Source organism: Agelaius tricolor, unplaced genomic scaffold (assembly GCF_023055355.1).
Source record: "Agelaius tricolor isolate 1412-34295 unplaced genomic scaffold, bAgeTri1.0.p SCAF_6, whole genome shotgun sequence".
Lineage (NCBI taxonomy): Eukaryota > Metazoa > Chordata > Aves > Passeriformes > Icteridae > Agelaius > Agelaius tricolor.
The window spans coordinates 28,549,125-28,573,762 of record NW_027269266.1 but is presented as its reverse complement, the minus strand read 5'-3'; the positions used below and the strand labels follow the sequence as shown (position 1 = coordinate 28,573,762).

Below are 24,638 nucleotides of genomic sequence, written 5' to 3'. Positions count from 1 at the left end.
AGTCAGTATGAATTTCAAAAGTGTTCAGTAATAGGGAGGTATTTTCAAACCTCTCTGGGTAATTTAGACACATTAGTCTCATTGAAAGTTAATGAGCCATGTGCTGCTTAAAATTTTGGGTGCTTTGCAGAAAACACATTACAGCTAGTAACCATGGTGCAAGTTTTGGAGATTTTCAAAATTTGATCTTATGCTCTTTACACTGAATTCTGCTCGTAGCTACAGACGTGTAGCTTCTCATGGTGTATTTATCTATCCAGTGAAGCAATAGCTCCCCTTGCTCTACTCTTTTCAAAGTCTGTCAACACCAAGCATCTGAATGCAGCTGTGCAAAGAGTTGCATACCCTGGCCTCTAGCCCCTAGGACAGTCCCAATCCTCCATGCAGCTAAACTTTCTGAAGCCCACTGCTGACAACTTCTGCTGCATCTTGTACAGAAAGGAACAATCCAGATGGCTGAGAATTGTTGAGTAACCACAGTCACTGCACTAGGATGTTAACTCTGGTACCTAAACATTGACAGAGCAAGACTAAGTCTTTTCCTAGTTATCTAAGCATTCCACCATTCTAGATACTAGAAGTGTAAAAGCTGCAGAAAATATTTTCCTTTGTACCATTCTTTCAGAAGTAATATTTAGAAGATTAAAAAGGAGATGTCACTTCAGGACTAATTAGGAAAGATTAAATGGATTACTGAACAAGAAAGTAAGCAAGCAAAATTCATGATTTACTATGCCTGTGTGACACCTGGTGTTCCCTTAGCACTGAAAAACACATTAGGATGTCAGGGAAGAATCATTCAGCTTTGTTTCCCATTAAATCTGATCTCAGAGTACCTGATTCAATCAGAGTTATCTTACAAGAGCATTTTAACAACATTGGAGAAGAGAAATATACCTCTGCATCTTATATTATAAAGATTAAAAAAAAAAAAAGTAACCTAAAAAGCAAAACAAAGCTGTAATTAAAAGTCACAACAGGTATTCCTTTCTTAAGGCTGAAAGGAATGTGGGGTCTGCCTTCATATGAATTGCTGACTTCATGCAGGTTCAGCACCACAGAGGGTTTGCCAGGAGCCAGTGGCAATAAGAGTTCATAGCCTAAAGGGAAGGAAAAGAGGTTCACCCCTCGTGGCAAAGGTCAGATTTCTGCAGGCTTACAGCCTGTCCATATACATGAGTGTTCGTGGGACATCTTTGTCTAGTAAGGTCCCGTGAGGATGGCACAGGCTCCACAATGTCCCCTCTGCTTGGAGGATGGCCTAGAGCCACCCAGATCAGTTTGGGGTCATTTGACTTGTGTTGATTTGGTTCCTGTTGCTTTTACACTCAGCCTGATGAACAACCATTGAAAACTTTGTGGGGATGTAGCTAAGACTGGAATTAAACATCTCTAGCACACAGAGAGACTGGATGTGTAAACAGGATATTAACAGTTGCTATTTTCACGGATATGGAGAGATATCAAATATCCTCTGTGGGTAACATACAACATGCTGTACACTTCATTGTATTTGCTTATCAGAATTACTATGTCAATGTCATAGAAATGTTTATATTAATGATTATATTAGTATTTGTCTATTTATTCTGTAGATATCTTTTCAGAGAGTCATCATGTCCTTTGTTCAATTTTGGAACTGATGCACTGCATGCCCAAATATTTGGAATAACATAAAGAAAACATCTGGATTTAATTATATTATAGTCCTCTTATGCAGACAATGGGAATTGAATTAAGGAATATTTTGAAACCCCCACAGAGATATAAAAGTATTAGCAGCTGCACGAGAACTTTACTGTTACAAAGTCTGAAAATGTTTTGTTTTACAGATCAACAGGCTGACACATCATAAATATCAATCATAACATTTAAGATACATAAACATGGAAGAAAAATTAAAGCTTGCATTTCAAATACATGTAGATGAATTCATAGCATTTAGAAGATGCAAAATGCATCCTTTTGTTCAAAAAATGAAAATGTATAGTCTATTGGCATAGAAAATATATGTTGTATGGTGGTATTAAACAGAGACCCACATAAGGGCTTATTATGTTGAACAGCCTGAACAAGATTTTATAGAATCTTGTTATATTGCCACCATATTGTACAAAGGGTAATTCAGCTAGAATAAATTAGCATTTTTCTTTTCATGCTTCCATTCCTTTGAAAATATTTGGGGATATAATATGACTTAGAGAGTCTGCCCAAAAGTATTAGATACAGGCTGGATTTTCTCTCTGAATATCTTCTGGTTCCAAATGCCACTTCTTTTCAAGTCAGTTTTGCAGTTAGTTTTCAATCTCCCAGTGGCAAAATCGCATTCAAAGGCTGTTAGCACAGTAGGGGGTCAGACTTTCTCTCTGAACGTAACTGTATCACTCAACAGCAGACTCATGCAATAAGCGATCTAATGTTTTCTTTTCCTTTTCCCCCCTCCTCTGAGTGTCTCCCTGCATTCCTGGATACCAGTCACTGCACCAAGGTCCTGAGGCAACAGCCACATGGACTCCACTGCCATTCTAGCTTTTTTTACGGTGCAGAAAAACCTAAGTCTACAGTTAACCTGCTGTCAAGATAATATATTCAATTGTTAGATCTTCTAAAATATTCTAAAACCTTCAAAAGAACATTTTCTATGTGTCAGAAGAGAAGCAAAATGGACACAGTGAAGTGCTGGTAATGGCAAGGTCACAGATTGGATCCCCATATGGGCTATTCACTGAAGTGTGGGACTCCGTGATCCTTCTGGGTATCTTCCAGCTCAGAATACTCTGTGATACACATACAAACTCTGACAGCCAATGACACAAAATATGATATTAATCCAATTCCTCCTCTTTCCATGATTTCCCCTCAAAATGCCCTGAAAGACATTGTCTAAAAGCAGAATACCATCTGAAGATAGACACTTTATCTACCAAGCAGGGCAGAGATAGTTGTTAAAGCCAGAAGAAAGGCACAGAAAATAAAGATCCATGAAATGATGTTTAGGAACAAAATTTATCAGAACTGAAGCCCGCACTAGCTGTCAGCACTAGGAAACACCAACTCTTGGTACCATGTAGCCAGGCTGACCTTGGAAATATGTGGTCTGGATCTTTGAACTTACTCATGCCATCATCTTGAACTTATGGAATATGATATATGCCTTGCTGAGGGACAGCCTGGTTAAAATAAAGGGTGGGAGAATTGCTGGGCAAGGGGCTCAAATAAATGACGCTAACTCACCCGTTTTACGAAGTGGAAAATCATCCTTAGCATCCTGTGCTCCTGGTAAAGTATATTTGTATGGTGGCGAGGCCCCACTCAGGGGTGGAGAGCTTTGATCCAGTGAGGTATGGTGGGCAGCCCTGCAGCAGACACAGAGGTCACAAATTAGCTGTCACTGAGGTGACCAGCAGTAACTATCCACACATGTTGTACACGTCTCAGCTGTGTTTACGTTCTTGTTCCTCTAAGTGTGCACAAACCACAGGCTCATGTAACCAATTTCACTCTTACAGTAAGTTATGGAACTCCTTGGGATTCCCAAAAACACATTTTTTGCACTCATTACAGAAGTCACATAGGATAAGATTCATGTTGATCTACAGACAGGGTCTGTCTCCAGTTTGGGGAATTGACCATTTCAGGTGGCTGCTTTTTAATATGAATCAGCTGACACACAGCAATAACCACTTAAGGCATGTTTATCATGTACAAATAGATGTATATTGATCAAACCTTCTCTGTACAAATGTGGGGGATTTTCAGGGCCGGAGGGCTTGCATAAAATAACCAGAAATACTGACTATTATCTCTTGGATACCCCCCTCCTCCCAAATTATTTAGTGGACAAGGTAAATGAAACCTTGACTTTAAATTCAAATTTGTAAATTTTGTGATCACACCACTCTGCAGCATATAGCACTCATGTCAGCAGAGAAGCTTCAAGTCGAAGAGTGTTTTCTGACAACTGCTGTATGAAAGAAATATGGGCAGAGATTTCTGAAGCACATAGAAATTGCATCATGTGGCTCAGAAACAGGGGTTGGGTTTTTTGTTTTTTATCTCGAGAGGGAAAGAAGGAAAGGAGAAAAACTTTCAAACTTTGTGTTTATCTAAAGATTATTTTACTTGGCCTTTTACAGACTCTGCTTGTCTTTCCAACGCAGTGTGGTTAATCAATAATATGTCTCTATCATGAGAGGAAGCACTAATTTCTGTAGCGTAGCAGAAGGCATCCTCTGCAGAGCTCCTCATACTCAGTCATCTGAGGCTCAGATTATTAGTCCAGAAATCTTACATGTTCAAGAGACTTTTACAAATTATTTGGAAGGAAAAAATTAATTAATTAATTACTAATCCACCAAACACAATGTAACTGTATATTAAGTCATTTTACCAAAATGCTCTGGTTAGCTCAGAATGCAAACTCCAAGGGCCAACCTTCAGCAATCCTTTTCAAAAAGAATAAGTAAAAGATAGAAATCTGGTGTACCATATGCACTTCTGCTTGTCCTATTGAAGATAAATGCAGACATGGCATTTAAGTCTTTCAGAAATGCAGACAGTTCATTTTGTTTGATTCATTTATGTGGGGAATAAAACCTGCAAAACTGTAAACTCTTAACATGTCAATAGACCATTTGAAGGACTCAACAAAATCACTTGCTTCCATGGTCTAAGGAGATTCTTGTCAAGGCCAAGTTATCATAAGAATATGCAGTTTGGATACTAAAATTCATGAGTCAGAAAAGTTAAATGACCACAGTCTTTCTCAAAATCCTTGTGAATTGCTAACACCATTCAAGAAACTTCACTGGAAGCAAAGCAGTGTCTCTTCAAGAGGAAATGTTTTGTGATTGATTCAAAATCCAAGTAAGACAAACACAAAGTTGTTCTAACTGCAAGAAAATAAGATACTTGGAAAAATGACAGGCATGGTTGTAAAATTTGTGATAGCAACAGCTATAGAAGCTACAGATGAAGCAGCTGAAATAAAAACAATTATACAGATTTTTGAGAGAGTCTTGTTCTGTATAGTTCTCATCACTGAACACCAAATACTCCTCAGTTCAACCAGAAATATAACACTTCTGGCTTTTTGCTAATCTTTGGGTTGAACTGCTGCCTTGCTCTGGAGGCAGACTCTCAACACCCCTGCTGGAAAAGCATTCTGCCAAGTTTTAGCTGATACCTCAACGAGACAAGGAAGCAGCTTAATACTGAACATACGTGTACCAGAGCTTGGGGTGACGGCTCATGGAATGATTCTTCCCATTTGCTGGAGAGTCTTTTGTAGCTGATTTACTTAACAGGAACTCTTGAAGTTTCTGCTTCACTTCTGTACTGGCCACTGCCCCTAAAAAATAGAGTTAAATACATCTTATCTTTACTTTAAAAAATTACCTTTTTAAAGAAAACAAACCCCAAAACAGAGTCTGTGCCTTATTGCTGGAAGTTTTGTAAACTATAAACTAACTATTGGTAGAAAAAGTCAAAGAGATAACATTTGGATTAAATGCTTGTCTGTGGAAGACTGAAGCTGGCCATGGCTCAAAAATCCAGTGAAATCATAAGGAATATTTCAACAGTAGATGAGGCCATTTATCCAGGGCCAGATGTATCTAAAGAATTTAAATTATTTCCTGATAGTTTCCAACAATCTGAATACAAAACCAACAATAGAACTAAAAAGACAGTAACAAAAGGTCAGTTTGAGTTTTTAGTAACGAATGTTTTTTCTTTTAATAAAGTACTAGTAGTAACACAGCAAAATTGTCCTCTGAACACTGTCTTGGTTATAAACAGAACACTGCAGAAAGAGCCAGCAGTGATTCTTTTAATTGGAGCCTCTTAAGAGCCTCTACGTGCAAGGTCTGGAAGACAGGAGACATTGCATTTTGGCCTCTCTTGGTGGCCAGCTCAATAGAGAACAAAAAGTAGAGCATGTCATTGTAAGGTTAAACTGCCAAGCTTGCAGTATAGGACATGTTTCTTTACTCATAGCCAAAATAGTGTTCATTGAAGAAAAAAAAGTATGAAAACAAAAAATATTTTGGTTTTCAATAATCAGTGGCAAAAAAGGGATGACACCTCATTTCTTTCAAAGGTGCAGCACTAAGGCATATTTGATACTCTGAATATTTGGTTATCCAGCCCTGACACACCACAGCTGAGATGCTGAGCATGTCCCATGTGACCCACTGCCCACAGAATACCTTTACTACTGCTCTGCTTCATACTCCAACTCCCCTGCCCACACCTCCCTTCCCTCCTCTACTCATTAAAAAGATCATCACCACCAACAAACTCTGGGGCTGGGGATGGGCCTGGAGGGGTCACAAGCTTCTTGGCTGGCTGTTACATCCTGAGCAGCCACCCAGCAAGCTCAAATTGAGAAGGGAACCATTGAGGTCACATCTCTGCTCTTCCTCTGGCAGGAGCACTAATAAAGCCTAACTTCACATGGAGGCTGATTTTTTTTTTAATACTACTTAGAGGAACCTTTTGTTCCTGCAGTTTCCACACCCTCAGATTTCTAGGTCAATAAGATGGAAACTTTTTTATGGGCTCATTGTTCTCTTAAGTACTAGGAGCACCATGGACACCCTAATTTCTAAAGCCTATGACATGGTACACCTACAGCTGTTGAAGTGATATCTTTTTCCACCCAAGGAAAAAAAGCACTTTTCTGCTTCAGTCTTTGTCAGTTAATTCTTGTGCTCATTTAGTAGGGCAAGTAACAGTATCTGTTTGTGGCAGCTTCATTTTGAATATCTTCATACTGTACTTCAACCTGATTTTCCAACTGACCTCACTAAAGAGAATTATTTGTATCTGTCTCCCTCTAGTGAGCACCAAATCCTAACAAACCTTTATAGTTATTTTCTTTATAGCTATAAAAGCTAGAAAAAACTCTTGGTTACGCCTCAAGAAATGTCATCAAGAACAAACAGTTTGAAAAACAGTTTGAAAGTTCAAGACAGTTTGAAAAAGTCCTAGCAAAATATTTAAAAGATTCATCCTAAGATATTCTTAAATATTTCATTTTATTTTCAGTCTTGAAACAAATCTCAGCAACTAATTTAAATTTTTGCTGTTTTGTAGTACTTTCTGTATTGAGAAAAAAGTTCTTCAGAAAGTTCTCATGTGAAGCTTTATGCTTTCAAATTTTCTCATTTTTTTATACAAAGAGTTTGACTCCTGAGATGCATATCTGCAAGTCTGTCAAGCTGTGCCTTCCTGCAGTCTTCCAAGTCTGCACACAAACCAGAAATGTGTTTCTGTGGGTGAAGTGGGTGGCCCTGCCCTTCTCAAAGCACAGTCTTGACTTCTCGACCTGCGTATTTCACACAGGAATAGGCTTCCTTCAGGTTCCTGTTCATAGTTCATTTTGGCTGGGAGAATGCAAAGGGGAATAGATTCATTTCTTATTAGGATTCATGGTACATTGGCTCTTACTTTCTCGTCCTCTTTCTTTGCCTCGGAGGGGAGGAAGCTGTTGCTCCCTGCGATGCCTCTCCAGTTCCTGCTCTTGTCTCTGCTGCTCCAGTTTCTGCTCTTTTTCAAGGAGTTCTTGCTGTTGTTTAATGGCTAGTAGTTCCTGTTGTAACTTGCACAGAACAAAAAGACATGAGAAAGTGCAGCTTGCAATGTTTTCTAGGTCAGTCCAGGTTAAAACAATCCCCTTGAGTAACTGAGGATCAGTGCTTGCTTTTATGCTTATACTTCTTTTCATCTTTTAACTGACTTTTGAGCGGCATAGTGCATTACTGGCTGTCACCAAATTGGACTCTGGTGTCAGGTAGCAGCCTGCTGCTCTGGTTTCACTTCTTTCTCTTTTGGCAAAGATGCCTGGAAACTTCACACTGTTCTTTGCCTGTGCATCACCTAACTCTGGTTGCTGTTCTCTGCTGCATTTGTCAGCTCTGTCAAGTGGAAGCTTAGCACAGCAGCACAATGGCAAGTAGATAAGAGGGGAAAAAATGAAATGAAAGGCAAGATCATAAATTCCCGGTCGAAATCCATTACAGCAATCCTGCCATAGTGCATGCAATCCCATAAATCATTTTCTTTTTGTATTATATGAGGAAGCTCAGAGAAGAGTGAAAGCACAACACTATCAGGGTCTGCCTCCATTTTACAAATGCAAATATTATGCACTTTGCTATCAATTTGATTTGTGGTCACAAACTCAGTAGCCCAAAAAAGCAGTGCTTTAATATACTGAAAACAGTTTATACCAAAAAACCAGCCACATTGAAGTTCAGCTGAAAATCCAGGTTGTAAAATAGGTAGTTCTATCTTTGGTGGATGTGGTGGCTTCATGAGCTCAGTGATTCTCACAGTATTGCCTTGGTCTGCTGTGAGCAAGTCACTGCCAGCAGTTTTACTTTAAAAGGCTTTTGTCACCCCAATACAGAGAAAAGAGCACTCAAACACCATCTCTCAGTCACAGCAAACCTTTCAGGCATGTTCCCTTTTTGTGTCTGCTTAAGCATATTAACTTGGCAGATAAAGTAAGGGACAAATGAAAAATGTTGCTACCTTAATGTGCTCCTGGAGCTGGGCCTGATGCTGGCGGGTCAGGTTTTCATGCTGCTTCTGGAACTCTGCAATGAGCAGCTGTTTCTGAATCTGCTGCTGCTGCTGGATCAGGAGCAGCTCCTGCTGTAGCTGCTTTTCGCGCATAATCGGGTCCACCATGGGAACCATCATCCTGAGATCCGTCCGCAAGTCTAACGGAGAGATCGGCTCCAGCCCCACGGGAACCTCTGACTTCACATCCACTGGGGGAAGAGAACAACAAAACATAGACATGTTAAATTTAAATACTCCCAGATTAATATTCTGCTAAACAGGTTAACACACAACCCAGGTTCTAAAACCACGGAGCAATATTTAGTGAAAATCTCCTAGGCACTATTGATGTTACACAATAAACACTTAGGGCACTTGCTCAGCATAAGATGAAGGCCTTGCAGTTCCCACTGCACTGCAAGAGATTTTGCAAAGCTAGTAGGTGGATTTTTCTGAGGATACTGTTACACATGAAAAGCTACTCAGTGCTACCTGGCTACTGCATATAAATATACCTGGCAAACACAGAGGAATAACGTATAAAATGGGGAAATAATTTGACATGCAAAATGAGAAGTTTTAATACAGCTTTTGGGAAAGTGACCACAATCACAATGCATAGCACACTATATATGGCTTGTAAGAAAATTAATTAATTACTTCAGTTTGTTTTAAATGTTAGATCTTAAAAATTCTTAATCCAGCATTAAAGTACTTAATGGAGGATCCTGTATTTTCGATCTCCTAATTTAAATCAAAGGGACTAAAAGGAGCAGAACAGTGATTTGATCACTTTCACTACAATACATTTAAAGCTCTGATTTTCTCATCAAGTGAAGAGAATGAGTGTAACTTTATCTATTTCAAAAGAACAAAAGACTAACAAGCAACATATCTACAAGAGGAAAATAAATAGCAGCTGAAGGTCTCTGCTAAAGCCCAGCAGTTCTGATTCCATCCACAAGAGGACAGTGAAACACAAACACATTCACTCTAGTCCATATTCCTCCACTATCTCCATTGGAAAATAAGATTATTAACTGAAAACAAACATGCTGTCGGAAATGATTCGAGAACAAGATTTTAAGCATATTTTGTCCTCTTTCTCTGCTGCAGCTGTATTTGTTTCCAGGAGAAGATCAAAACGAAACAGAAATATTCTAGTAAGCAGAGACAGCAAAATTGAAGCAGTAAAAGTTGAAACTGCTGCAAATGGAGAGGGGACTGAATTCTAACTGTATGATCATTAGTAAAATGATCTATTAGTAAAAGATTTTATAAAAATAAGGGAAAAGGCATCAAATCTTTTCTACTGATCATTTTGATTCTCAAAATTCTGAAAACATACCCTTTTCTGGGCCTGTTTTTTTTTAAATCCTAGTAACTGTGATTGTAAACCTCACAGCATAATTTGGCTGCTTAACCCACTATCCCAACAGAACGATTGTGTCTAAGTGCTTGCTTTTGTTCTGAGACTAATCACTAAATTATAAAAAATCACCTTTAACTTACAAAAACTACTCTTGATTATAAATAATTGCCACCGACCAAGAGAAATGGACAGGCAAACCCCCAGCCTTTCATCCCATTTATTCAGCAGCAATCCACATTCCATTTGTCTAGACTAAATATAGCCGCGTTTATACAAGAAATCAATAGTGCTTGCAGAGAGCAGAGCAAAGACATGAATATTTCATCAAACCCAGAGAGAAATGGCAATCAGCAAACTGACAGCAAACCGTGTAGGCTGACTGGCCCGCCAGATAAGTCTCCTGTACTTGAACAATGGCTCATTGCCTGCATGTCACAATCTTATCATCAGCACTCTTCTATTTTTAACATTAATTGCATTGTAGGTGACAAAGGTTTATCATGTTTAAAGGGGAGAGATGGATTTTCTTACATCTTCTGTGACAGGATAATAAGCCCTACTAGGAGCAGTAACTGGAGCTCAGCAAACCCTGCAGGGTCTGGTTCACAATAGTGTTTGCAAACTGAGCCCCACAGGGTTTGGTTCACAATAGTGTTTGCAAACTGAACCCTGCAGCTTATTTTGCAGATACTAGCTGAAAATCAACCTCTACAGATCTGCACGGTGATTCAGGCTGATTATACTTCCCATCTTGGACCAGCATCGCATTTCTTCATTTTCAGAGAACATAGCATGAGGGGAGGCCTTCGGATTTTTTTAACAATGGAAATTTCCTTTCACTATTAGTAAAATCTGCAACTGAAACCAGGCTTGGTTTGGTAAGCTACACATTTTCTAGAATTATCACACACTCAAATAATAAATCTAGCACTGGAATGTCTACTTCATCAAGTTGACCTTAACCTCATTCCTTAATGTGGGAGAAAACAAATATTGGGGTAGTTCTAGACTTGAATCCATAGAAATCAATACATAATATTTAATATCATTTCAGTGCCAATGTTCACCAACAAATAAAGACAAACATTTATTTCCTGGCATAAATATTGCTAACAATAAGGTTACCACCAATACTTCTAATAACTGCTGACATAGCAAATACTAAATTTTAGGGGTAATTACTGTCTTAAAACTGAAGTAATAGTCAACCTCATCAATGAAATTATTCTAAACAAGTACCTGTAAGATCACCAATCAAACTGAATGGTTTGCTACTGTCTGTTTCACAGTCCTAATGCCATAGGCCCTTTACATTCTTACTTGTTACTAGCTGACAAGAAAGACACAAAGCAGTTCCATGGAGCTATGTCAGTGTGAAAATGTGTAATGGAGCAGAGAATCAGAATCAGTGTCTTTAAAAGCTCTGACTTTTAGCTGAAGCACCTTCCCTCCACCCCTACACCATTGCAACTTGAAGACTCTGGAGAGCAAAGGTGATGCAGAATGCTTAGTCTCATTGGGGCTTTTTATGTTTTTAACCCCCTCTACATGAATGCATATATATATATATTCTGCAGGTAAAAAATTAATGTCCTAATCAGTGCCCTCAACTTCAAATCACAAGGAACTGTGGGATGCAGGATCTAAGCAACAGGATTCATAAAAATATTAGACAAAGAAGGAAAGGCATTGATAATGAAAGTAAATATTAATCAGAGTTTGGTAAAGGCTAATTTCACTTATTCTTCAGGATTTTCATATCACCAATGGTGTAAAGCTGTAGCAGGCATGGTTCAGACCCTGTCTTCAACTCTCTCCACTGCAGTCCACAGCAGATCCTTCCCAACAGCTCTGCCAACTACATAGCAAGCCTGGGATTCCTCTCTAAGGTTAAATAAAGACAAACTCTCTGAGCTCAAGTCAGCTGCGGTGAATACAACAGTAGGCTGCAGAATATTAACTAAAAACGTTACTGAAAGCTCAGTGATTCCAGGAAATATGCCAAAATTTGAGTAGAAAAATATTTAATTTTCAGTTACAACACATTGCAAAAGGCATATGTATTTATTTTTCCTATAAATACTCAATTGCCTTTATCTTGAAACATAACAACAAAAATAGTCTCAGAGGAGTGTCCATATCAATTATACTCTATAGATGGCACTTCCCAGAGGGCTTTTGAAATTCTGTGGAAAGAAAATAAGACACTTGAAAAATGGCATGCTTGTTGAGTGATTTAGATGCTTGAAGCATGTGTAAAAAGAGGTAAAGGAGCTTGGTTTAACCCTCAGGCTTTGCATTTTGAAACCATTCCTTACAATGGGAACACTGAACAACTGTTAAGTCTTCCACTAAGAGATGGCATTTCAATCTCTGTTTCTGGTGACTGGTTTCAATCCCTGGTGTATTAGAAACACAAATCTTTCAAATCACAAATGCTAAAGGAAAACATCAGAAAATAAAGCAGCCTGCTTTCTTACCACCATCTCCCAAGACAAGCAATCTTCCCTTTTTTGTTGGCAGTTACCTTTCTTGGAAAACATTTCTGCCACCTTTAAATCCAGCAACTGAAACAAGGAATGCTGTCATCAGCTGAACAGTCATCATTCCTGATTTGAGATGCAATCAAGAAGAATTCCAGTCAACTTGCTTATAGACCATTTGTCTAGTACATTTATGATTCTTACATAAGAGGAACTGTGTGGACTGCTGGGACTGCAGGGATCCAAATTAACCTTTTTCCAAAGGAATGTCTCAGTTACACTGTTGGGCTGGGACAGTAAAAAAGGCTGGAGATAGGAACAGGGCATAAAGCTGAGCCTCCTTCTCCTGCCTTGGTTGTTCAAGGCAGTCTTATACAGAAGAAGCAGTTAAGGTTTATAAAGTAAACAAGGAGGACTACAGAAGTTGGAACGCTAAAATAAAATTACATCTGACAAAAGACAGATGACAGGTTTCTCCAACCAGAGGTCATTAGGTAAAAAAACCACACTCCTGAAAACACACAAAACCCAAGTAAAATCTAGAAGAACCAGTATGAAAAGAAATACACACCTTACCCCAGACAGAATCTTGGTGAAGTACTACAAAGCGAAGAGAGTTTATACCAGTGCTACTCTTTTGAACTATGCTCTACAAAAAAGAGCCCAAAGTTATTATTAACTTGTACAGTACTTTTCATAGTTTTCATATGCTTTTCATAAAATGAAAAAAAAAACAGAATAATTTTGCACATTTTATTATAAAGGAAACTGGCTCCATTTGGCCTCTTCATACAAAGAAAGTAAAAACACTTTTTGCAGAATTAGCCATCAGTCAGTCATGACATAATCAGAGCACTAAGGAATTTATAGAAAAGAGCCCTAAATCCTGAGAAGAGTGGAAGATTCACCCCCTCACTAAAAAAGATAATACTTTACATTTACTCTACAATTTAAACCTAGTATTTCTTTAACCAGATTTATGTGCCAACTCATTCAGGACTTGAAAAGCACTGATACCTGAAAAGCTATAACAGTGTCCTTGAAACAGATTGAAAAAAAATCTTTGAAAAGACTGAAAAGATGAAATACTGTAGGAGGCTGAAAGTTGCAGGAATAAGGAACAGAGGGTAAGAGGGAAATTTTGGCAGCCATGTGAACCACAAAGGAACTGGCAGGAGATGGGACAGAGAAGGACTAGCCAGGCAATAAGACACGAGCAGAGGATGAAACACAGGAAAAGGAGTTAAATTTCTGCTCTGAGAAGCTGCATTAGAGAGACACTGCTCACTCTGTAATCTAAGAGCAGCCCTGGCACAGTGATAAGGTGGCAGTGAGGCCACAGTGTAAATAAGGAGCTAACATAGGAGCGATGTGTCCATGGTGAGGATGCTGGGAAATAAAGCGAGCAAAGTGGTTTTGAATAGCCATGACTAAAGAGGACTGAGACTAGCATGAAAACTGCCACTGATCTGCAATTGTTCAGTGTTCAAGAGTGCAGAAAATGTCCTAATCTGGAGCCTGTTCCCTGGAGGAGAGGTGGCTGGCACCTTCCTGGGGGAAGCAGTGCCACAGCAAGACCTGCATGGCAGACGGCAGGAGCAAGAAGCTGAAATGTTAAGAATAACCAGTGACATCAGAAGTACAAGTCAGATGATCAATAAACTGTGAAAGGTTAGGTCACCTCCCATGAGATGCTTTTATCATTTCAGCTCTGGTAGCTAAAGTCTTCTACCTCAATTCTCAGCTGGCATAATCTGTCATTCCTCTGTTAACTTCAATATAGGCAAAGTTTCTTTATGCCACCTGAGAAGCTAGATGCAGAGCCTCTCTCAAGAGAAAGGGGATGAAAGAAGACAGCCTTCAGAGCATCTCATTTTAGCATGAGGACAAAAGCATCCAGATTTAGGATGACACTAATAGAACTTTTTTGCAATATATAAAATCAGCAGTTTCTTTCTCCACTCACTCAATTATGCTGGAGAATGCATCAAACTGAAAAAAAGCATCGCCTAGATTTCACTGAATGTTATTAAATATTTTTGATTCATTATATGTCCTCAATCTTACACTGGATTTTGGTTGTCATGGGCAAGGAAAGCAGAAAAACTGCAAATGAAAAGGAAAAATTTCTTCCAAAGGTAGCCCAATAACTTTTTTGGCAGTTAAGTACTCAACTGCATTTTGCAGTTTTAAAATTTCCTCACTTGGAAAAGAAAAAATGCAAGAAATTAAGACACATTTCGGAACAGAAAAAGTATTTTCCAGAGTTATTTTCTTGATTATCTCTCAAGAGTCAGTAATTATTTTAAAAAGTACTATCATTGAATCAGAAGTATAAGTGAACTGCCAAACTTGATGAGGCACTCAATTCAGTTAATAGTATTAAGGAGAAGTGTAATAAATTAAACTTGAAAAGTATTCCCCTTTGTTCAGAAAAAAGGAATCTTATCATGATTATACCTTTTTCCTATTTCTTTTAAGTGTTTGCATACATGTCATAATGAGAAGTAAAATAAATGCTAACAGCGATCTGGGCTTTGATTTACCATACTCTTATTTCCCCAGGGCCTGGAAAGGAAGCTCAAACAACCACAAACTTCTAAAATATCAGTGAGAGGCCTTGAAATACCAACACTGAAGTTACAGTTAGCTGGCTTTTGTAAAAAATCAAAGGCTTTATTATATTGATTTACTAAAATCAGATTCCTTCTCTCCAAATAGGCTTTTGAATCAAACACTTGTAACAAGCACAAACATAAATGCTATCTAATTTGTTATCTCTAGAAAGTTTTTAAATGTCAGTGTTTGCTGTTTCTTCTATACTGAATACATGAGTGAAAGTTCCACTTATGAGCCAGAGTTCATGCAAATATCAGGCCAACCACTTCTGTCACAGGAATAAAGGCAATGTGCCCAGTAAATCACATCAGAACATGAAACACTTTTAAACTCAAACCTGGGATGATCTGTTATCAAGAAATCCAAGCTGAGCTATATTTGGGGTTCTGAGTTACTTTATTTATATTTCACCTAGAAGAACCCTTACATACACGTTTCTCTACACCCATCAGCACACGGGCATATCTTCACTTTCCAGAATAAGCCTTTTTGATATAAGGAACATGAATACCCTAAATTCTAGATACTACTGCTGCAGGCAAGATAAAAATAGGGTAAAGATAAATGCACATATAGTTAAAATGTAGAATTTCTATGTAAATTTATTCTCAGTTCCAAAATCTATGATACACTGATAATTCCATTAGATAATGATAATAAATCAGTGTTAGGTATGGCATCAGGTTAACCAATTAGGCACTAATGTGCCCTCTGCATGGTATCCATGCACAAAAAAAAAAAAAAAAAAAGTCAGGGAAGAATGTAAAACAGCATTCTTTTGGCTGTGGATCCTCTGTGCAAAAATCAGTACCACTGCTAGTGAGAACCCCGTGAAGATGCCAACTCAGGTTCAATTTGGCAGCACCACTTGCTGGTTAAAGAACTACGTAGGTACAATGTCTCCAAGTCAGCAAGTACCAGCTTATCAGTATCTTCCAGTCACTTCAACATAAACTTAAAATTAACTATTTAAATTGAAAGCATGTGTGACATAACTGTGTCTGTGCACTTGCATACATACACAATTCTTGCATCATATCCTGAAATGCTAAGAAAAATCATGGAGCACACATGATACAAAAGGTTCCTCTCACCTCCCTTTTAAAAGCAGGTATAACGCTTGATGCCACACCCACATGAGAAAGGCAACATGTTTTCAATTGGATCAGTATCACTCCACATAAAAAGACAATGTACCAAGTCCCCCAGGTTGCCAGGGATGACTTGAAAAGGCACCATGGAGGGTTCTAGAGACCTGCAGTGTTTGCCTCATCACTGATCTGGAGGCAACACGAGACTGCCACAAAGGGTACCAAATACATCCAGAACTTAGGATTTCACTTACTTTTCTTTCATCTCTTCTCCACCCATGAATGCTGCAGGCACATTTGTGACATTGTTGAGTTTACACTTGCTGAATAATTCACAGCAGTGGGGCTACCACTATTCTAATCTCAAGGTGATGACAGAGAGAGAGGAGAGGGGGGAAAAAAGCTCTTCTTGAAGTGAGGGTATCAAAACAGCTACCATTTGGGCATGCCAGCAGGTATGTCCTGAAGTATCATAGGGCAGCATGCTCCAAGTAAATAAGACAGTGGGTGGAGGTTTGCTGAACAAGTATCCCCAAATAGCGTTGCTATTTCAGGGGTGTGACAGCCAGTGCTCCAAACAAAACCCTTGGAAGGCAAGATGTAGGGCAAATCTTTCAAGAAACTGTTGGCAACTTTGGGTTTTTTAGGAAAAAAAGATGACTGACCCAAAAAATGCGTTGAAAACAGTACCTTCCAGTTCCTTTTGCTGTTGTTGTTGTGGAAGTATGTGCTCCCCAAAACACTACAATAATTAGGGGTTTGTTTATTATCATTTTTAATGCATGGCAAAATCTAGCATTTACACATGACTTCTTAGGCTTACAACCTGTCTATTATACCCAGGAAATGAAGAAAGACCTTCTATTATTCCAATGTTTCTTATAAATATTTATGGGACATCCTGATCTTTGACAAGCACTGGCCTAAAAATGGGGTTGATCCTAAGCACAGAAACACGGAGGACTGAAGAGAAACCTCCCCCAGAGGAGGGGGAAAAATCCAACACAAGGATATTAATGCCTTTTAAAGAATCCTCCTAATGAGATAGTAAATGTCATGCCAGTTGGAAAGTGGCAACACCAGTATTACTTACAGTGCCAGCTCAGAAATAAAGCTCTTACATATTCTATGTGGAATTAACAGTTGCAGATATTTATTAGCAAAGATGCATCTGTTTGTATTACACATTTTTTCCTACTCTGCTCCCCTTTGTACCACATTGCCTTGAACTGCAGCACACTCAGGGGATTCTGTCTCCCTCTGCTCACATAAAACACTGAGCATATTTGCACAGGGACTGAAATAAAACAAATAGATAACACCAAATTGCTGGCTTGCTGTTTTTCAGAAGTCTGCCTGATGGATAACTGATACCCAGCAGCAGAATAGTTGACACCATGCATAGAGAAAACACTGTTGGTAAGGCAGGGAAAGTGAATGGCAAAGATAGGATCCCAGTGATGATGCAAAGCAAAGGAAAGGTAGGGTTTATTGGATGCTGGCATTCAGTCAGGAGTGTCAGAATGTGAAAAGTCGAAACAATGCTAATACAGCTGATGGGAACATTAGGCAGCAGTCAAGCCCCAAAGTTGGATAGATAATGCAATCAGGAGGCAGAGAAGACAGGCTGCACTACAGAAAGTTATGGAGGAGTTACTGAGGAAAGTCCCTCTCAGCTTGATGAAAGGGCTGTGAAGGTTTTAAAGGTCTTCATCCAATTTATTTTCTGCTGCAGATAGAGTATGTCTCTCACGAAACAACTTTGACTATCATGCAGATGGCCTCATTTCCATTACTGAGACCTTATATAAACCAGGCACTCCACTAAAAGAGATTACATAAAATATATGAAAAGCATTATGAACTCACAAGTAAGGAAATTACAATCTTTTAGGATGCTTTCTTATATTTTCGTCCCATTAATGTGAAGACAGTTGTGGTTTTGTAGAGTACAGATCCAAACCATAATCTTTTGCAGTAACTAATCACAAAAAGTCTCTTTCATATTTTGCCATTTGAGATTTGGGGGAATTACTTGAAAAACAGAGACAGACTCTCAGGTTCAGAGCTGCAATCCAAATATTGAAGACTTCTTCCTTTTTATATTTAAAGGGTGTCTTGGCAAAGATAAACTCTTAGATGTTTACTTTTAAAATCAAATAATGTTCTCAAGCTGAAAACAAATCCCAAGCTAGGTATAAAAGACCTTGTTCATGTAATCATGTGACACATTTAGCATCATTACTATTACACTACTTATCTAAATTGCACCTTTCCAATTTTTTTTCACTTTTCACCACAGTAAATTATGTCAAGCCTACTTTGTCCATATCTGTGTTTGCTTTCTTTTGACAATCTACTTTGATTTCTTGAAAAAGGGCTGTAAATCTGTGCTTGAAGTTCAAAACATAGCAATACCAACCTACTACTATTGTTACACTGTATAAGAGCAAGTAAAACTATTTCTATGGTTTTACTTAATGATGTAACACTAAACTTAGAAAATATTATTCTCGATTTGTGCTCTCCAGAATAGAGGGATCTCTGAAAGGCTCTCCTTGGAATGCAGAGACTTGGTTTCAACCACCAGAGGGAGTCAATTTTATGTTTCAGGACAACTACAAAATGAAAATGAACAGAAAAAGCACTAATTAAATATTGCTATTTAATCCAGATTTACGTAGATACCAAATATAATGAAAATAAAGTTTAATTAGGAGTCTTTTCAGTGAGATAAGAAAATCACCTTTTTCACTACAAATGCTCATTAAGAAAATTCCTACTAGTATACTTTTCTTTTATGACTTCAGATAAACAAAATTTTAAGGAATAAAAATATAATATTTTATGTAAGAACAATACTTATATTTCTGTGTAACCTACTATGCTTTCTTATGTTCAGGACACTGTTGTATACAAAAATCTTTTTACCAGGTAAATACAGGTTTTCTTCAGTTTATTTATGATTCAGTCAACTCAATCAGTAAGCAAAGTTATGGATTTACTATGAGTAGTATAGGAAACAGACATTTCTCCTCACTCTGATATACATTTTCCTTTGTCATTTTTAAGAACTGGAAAAGCAAACTATAGAAATTATTAAGATGACAGCAACTTTCTCAGTACATTAGCTGGAGATATTTTCTGTGATTATTATTCTAAATAAACACTGAAAAAATAGTTCTGCATTCTGTAATATTCCAGACACTAATATAACACTTCTAAAAATTCATCTGGAATGTCAAAGAAACAACAAATATTGAAAATTTCTATGCAATTCTGATGCCACTTAGCAAGTGCAGTTCAGAAAACTGAAAAAGCCAAGAATTATTACCCATATTTGTTTTTCCATATTTCAGCAGGTCCATTTTTCTTACTAGTGGCTTGGTTTTTTCTCTCTTCATGTCATCTGATGCGCAGGAAGTCAATGGGCATTTCTTCAGTTTCAAATGAGAGAGTCTTTCTCAAGTAAGTTTTGCAAGAAATTAAATTTCCTACTAAGAAGTCTACAAAAATCAGTGGGAATTCTTCTCAAATTTCAAACTCAAGTTTTGGAAACCCACAGATCAGGCTTGGAGCAGGCACACTAGACTAATGGAGTCAAGCACTAGAAATTACTCCTCAAGAAACTCTCTGGGTCCTTTGAGAATCTCAGCCTAATCATTTAAATAAATCCTAGTCATATGGAAACTCCCACCCCTCACTTAACACATTAATCACTCAGAGCAGAAGTTCCCTCTCACCAGACCTAAGATGAACAACTCTCAGCACATTTAGTCCTGTTGACTGAGCTTTTGAACCTGGCTGGAAACATCATTAGAACAAGATAAAATACTGCAATACAAGAGGCAACTTGCAAGTAAGTGTTTATGTTCTGCACTTTAAGCAGAACTTTTTGTGATCAATGAGATGGCATTCCATGTCATGGAATTATTGTATCAGGCATTGCATATTAAGGACTGGAAGAAAAAAGCAGCACAACTAATTGAAGGTTTGCCATGGAAAAGCTCTAGTACTAATTTTAAGGTAAAGCACTGAGAGTAGGCTTGTTACCATAAAGAATTTATTAATGTGTTCACTTTGACGTGAGACAAACTGGAATCTAGCCTGAATCATCCTCATCAAGGTTCTACCCTTATCAAGGTACTGTAGAAGGCTGCACTAGCAGCAGCATACCTTAGTAAGTCCTTCTTTCAGGAAAATGTTTTTTTCTCAGAAATGTGAAAGTTCTTCCTGACTGTTTCCCTTCTTATGGTTATTATATTTGTGCCATGAACACTTATATCTGAGGATTGTGCTGCTAAGAAACGGGAGTTTATTTTGACAAATGAGGTTATTTTCACTGATTTTTAGATGTGCTTGTGTTTGGATTTTTCCCCTTAATTAGGATAGTGCATACCTGAACTGAATTTTCTAAACTATTATGGATTTCCCAATAGCCAGCCTTGGCCAAGCACTCTCTCTGCTGACTGTAACATTCAAGTATTTAAATGAATACTGAGACCATGGTAGCATCCATAAAGCACATTTCACACCATGTCCTAGGAACTGAAGGTGATTAATACACCCCATGAAGCTGACTTCCCCCTGCTCACCAGCATAAACCACCACGTCCCAGAACTAACACAGAATCTACACAATCACTAGCTACTCATCACTGTGGACAAAAGCACTCTGCAGAACCTACAGGAACAGTAGGGTGTGGACACAGCATAAATAGGGAGAGGACGACCAAGTGTCAGCCCACGTGCAGGAAAGGATGTCTGGAAATGCAGCTGATGTAGATGACACTGATTTCACTCATTCCAAGTATGTGAGCACTGTTGTGTCAATTGAGAGCCATGCATCTGATGAAACACCTCAGAGAAAAGCTGATACCCAATGCTATTATCTTTCACCACAAATCAGAGTCCCAAAGAATGCTCTTGGTTTAGAGAGAGCTACGTTATGCACCCATAAAATTCCATTTCATTTCCAATCACACCTACATCTGCCAGACAAAAAAACAAAACTGAAGTTGCTAGTCAACACACATGTAAAACAGCTTCTGACCTTAACTGCCTTTTGAATACAGTTAAAATGAACGGTTCAACTTCCACACCAGAGAGGATTAAAAAATAGTGTGTGATCTTTCTTAAAAAAATGTGACCATAACCAAATGTCACGGTCCATTATCATCTTTATTAATTAATTTCCAGAATGTACCATCTTTTATAGAGCTTGCTCCACCTCATCTTAGAGGACATTCTGACACAGAGCTGAGAAATATGTCTTTTTCTGAAATAAACGTTACTTGGTTCTAAGAATTTGCACAATTCACTTCCTTAGCTCTTCCTTGACAATGTCTATTTAGAAGAGATCTATTTATTCCTCACCGCATTTCACAGTTCCTGTTTCTAAATGAGAATCTTATTAACAAAGGCTAGAAAGACACAAACATGACTAAAGAAACCAAGGCTGTTTTTTCTAATGTAGGTACAGTGCTGTTTCCAGAGGGAAAAAAATTCCAAAACCTTCAAAGTCAGGCCTCAATGCAATTTACGTTTCAAGACTTTCTAATCTTGCTGAAAAAGAGCAAAGTATAAAGGTGTTTAAAACAAAATTAGTAATTGTAGATAAATGTATTGCACTATAAAAAGTTTCCAATTTATTGTTCATAAATAAAGGTCAAAACTGACCTTCTTCCAAGAAACAGATCTGTATAACTATTTAATGATAAATGATTGTCTGTTCACCATTATTGTCACATTGGATTACAAGCACTTCCTTCCTGTAATACAGCAGACATCATGTTAAAGTAATTTCAAGATGATATATGGTATTTTCAAAAAAAAACCCCAGCGGAGTGAAAGGAATCCACTTTCCACAAATTCACTCTGTGCATAGTTATTACTCTTGTCTCGTTATTTTCTGCTTAAACTAAATTACCTACGTCCTCTTTCATACTGCATTATTTTCAGGGGAAAAACCCTCAAATACGTAGAAACCTGATGAAAGAATATGAAGATCACAGCACAGACAGTAAAAAGAGCAATGGAACTGCGGAAAAAACTCCAGCCAAACAGAACCATATTTAAGGAGATCATGTAGTGAAATTCAGATTTTTTTGTGTGTGCTTTGAACAGATGGTGTGTATTTGCTCCTTCCCATGCACTTTATAAGCTCTTCACCATCGTCTCCAGGTACTACTTTTGACTATGGAACATTTGCTAGTGCCTCCTCCTGCTGTGGAACTTCACTGGTAGGGTCACTGAAACAGGGGTGTACGTTGGCATGGGCAGACAGAGCTGTTCTGATCCCTTCCCTGCTGCTTCCTTTCCCACAGTAGGCTACCCAGTATTCCAAGGCACAGCCTGAACCAGTATAAACTTCCTGCAAAATTACTGTGGTTCAATTCCTCAGCCCAACCTAGGGCATCAGGGACTGACCACAGTCTCTTGAGTACAGATGTATCAACATGCTACTGGAGTTGCTGAGTAAAATGACTGATGTATTGAAATACCTGTATTTGCTACAGTATGTTCCTAACCATTTTCTTAGGCTTTTTGGAATCTGTAGCTTGCAATAAAAGATTATAATAAAACACAATCCACAAAGGTTTCTTCTCAAAACACCTTTTTGGCCACAACATGAACTCCATTGCATCCCTGTATGCCATTAAAGTCAGCAATCTACTTGAAAGCGATATTAATTGAAAAATATCTTGAAAAAGGGAAGCCCTTGAAAATTTGTTCCATTTAGATTTTTTGTAAAACTACATATATTTTTATATTGATTTTAATTTTAATATTAATTTTATTTTATTTTGCTACTAAAACATGCTCCAAACATTTTATTCAAAAACTATAGAAGCATTGGGGTCTGCTATCATAAATCAATCAAGGTAAAAAAGAGCAACTAAGAAAAAAGTAACATTGACTTAATTTCAAGTTTACATTTTCATTTTATATATAAATATCTATACATACAAAGACAGCTAGACGAAGAAGGCAGACAAAGACAGCTAGACACTCTAAGGCCCCACCAAGAGCTGCAAAATAAAGAACCATTTGGATCATACTAGGAAAGAGTATTTCTTCTTACATAATGTTCCAGCTAAGGGTTAGTATGGAAAGCTAGAGAAAAATGGTTCAAGTATAGCCATTATTAAACCCAAGAAGAGCTTAAAATTACACCTCAGGGAGCTAAGCTGCTTCACGCTGTGCATAAGCTGCACATCTCCTCTTGCAGCAGTTCCCGGCAGCCCTCCCAAGCAGGGTGCAGACTGTGACAGATCTGCTGCCATAATCCTCTCCTCGGAGGAAAGGAAGAGCTCCCTCGTCTTGCTTTAGGAAAGGAGATGAGACACAGGCTGAAGTCACTCTGAGTATGTGCTGTTTGAGCCTTAAAGTGACAGTCACATGAGATACAGCCAGTGATAGGCCTGATTGCCTTAATAAACCAGTATTTACAATCAGAGTCCATGAGAAGCAAGCGCAAGAGCTGTGAAACAAGCAGGAGCTGAGTAAGCAGGGACTGCAAAGAATTATTTCTTCATGGATGAATATGAATCCTACACCCCACACTTAGCTAGTAAAACATAATCCTGCATATAATACAATTAAGCCAATTAACACCATATGAATGCTATTTAAAAACTTGTCAAGTTGGACAGCACAGGGCCTTGGGAACAGCCTTCATTCACTCTTACATTAAGCAGAACTTCTGCAGCAGAGGAGGACCACTTCAGAACAAAAAATAGCCCATGATAACTGATATTGACAGCTTCCAGCAGCAACCTCCCAGCCATCCCAGTGACCTCTCAAAGACAGAGCCACCAACATGAAGCTAATAATCTTTTGCTAGTTTCAAAGTAAGTAAAGAAAACCATATGGCAAGAAAACTCAGCCAGACAGCCACAGGGCTGCTAAACTGCTTTCCTGGGGCTGTCTGCCACTGGGGTTGTGTACTAGAGGCAGTGGAGTGAGAAGGGGCTCTGCACTGCTAAAAAAAGCTCTGCTCCCCCACTGACACACTGGTTTTCCTGCTGAACCCTCTTTTCTGCCATTCACCATTGGATGAGTGGATGCAATATGGGGCAGGAACAGTCAGGTAAGGATAGAGCAGTGAAATCATGCTCTTGGTCTTGCTAAGCCTGCTTTTGGTCCCCTCCCTGTACTTTCCCACTTACAGTTGGCTTTGTGGCACCAGCACACGTAGTAAGACAGAGAAATGATCAAAATAATTACTTCATTTCCTTCATGATTCATATTGGCATACAGTAGAAACAATGAGGTGGAGAAGAAGGGAGCATGAGAACCTCATAGATTTTAATAAGACAGAATAATGAAAAAGGGTGCCAACTCCAGGTATAAGGCTGAAAGCTCTAATGAACTTCTGCACCGTGGAAGACCTCGAAGTCTGGGTCTGGACAGAAATAATCCATGTCTGCCGACTGCTTACCAATATCCATGGCCTCGTTGCCAATATCCTTCTGTTATGACTTTTACACATCTTTAAGGA

The 24,638-nt window shown here is 38.4% G+C and overlaps 1 protein-coding gene across 12 annotated transcripts in view; it reads right to left on the bottom strand.

Moving 5' to 3' along the window:
• HDAC9 (histone deacetylase 9) overlaps positions 1-24,638 on the bottom strand; it is a 455,819-nt gene that overhangs the window by 217,985 nt on the left and 213,196 nt on the right. For 6 of the 12 annotated variants that reach the window (XM_071429136.1, XM_071429143.1, XM_071429142.1 and 3 more), the window contains 4 exons: positions 8,539-8,780; positions 7,453-7,603; positions 5,224-5,350; positions 3,235-3,356 (listed from right to left, as the gene is read on the bottom strand). In XM_071429136.1, the coding sequence (XP_071285237.1) occupies positions 3,235-3,356; positions 5,224-5,350; positions 7,453-7,603; positions 8,539-8,780 (642 nt within the window). The remainder of the gene's footprint in view (positions 1-3,234; positions 3,357-5,223; positions 5,351-7,452; positions 7,604-8,538; positions 8,781-24,638) is intronic. The other 6 variants (XM_071429134.1, XM_071429140.1, XM_071429135.1 and 3 more) reach the window with 3 other exon arrangements.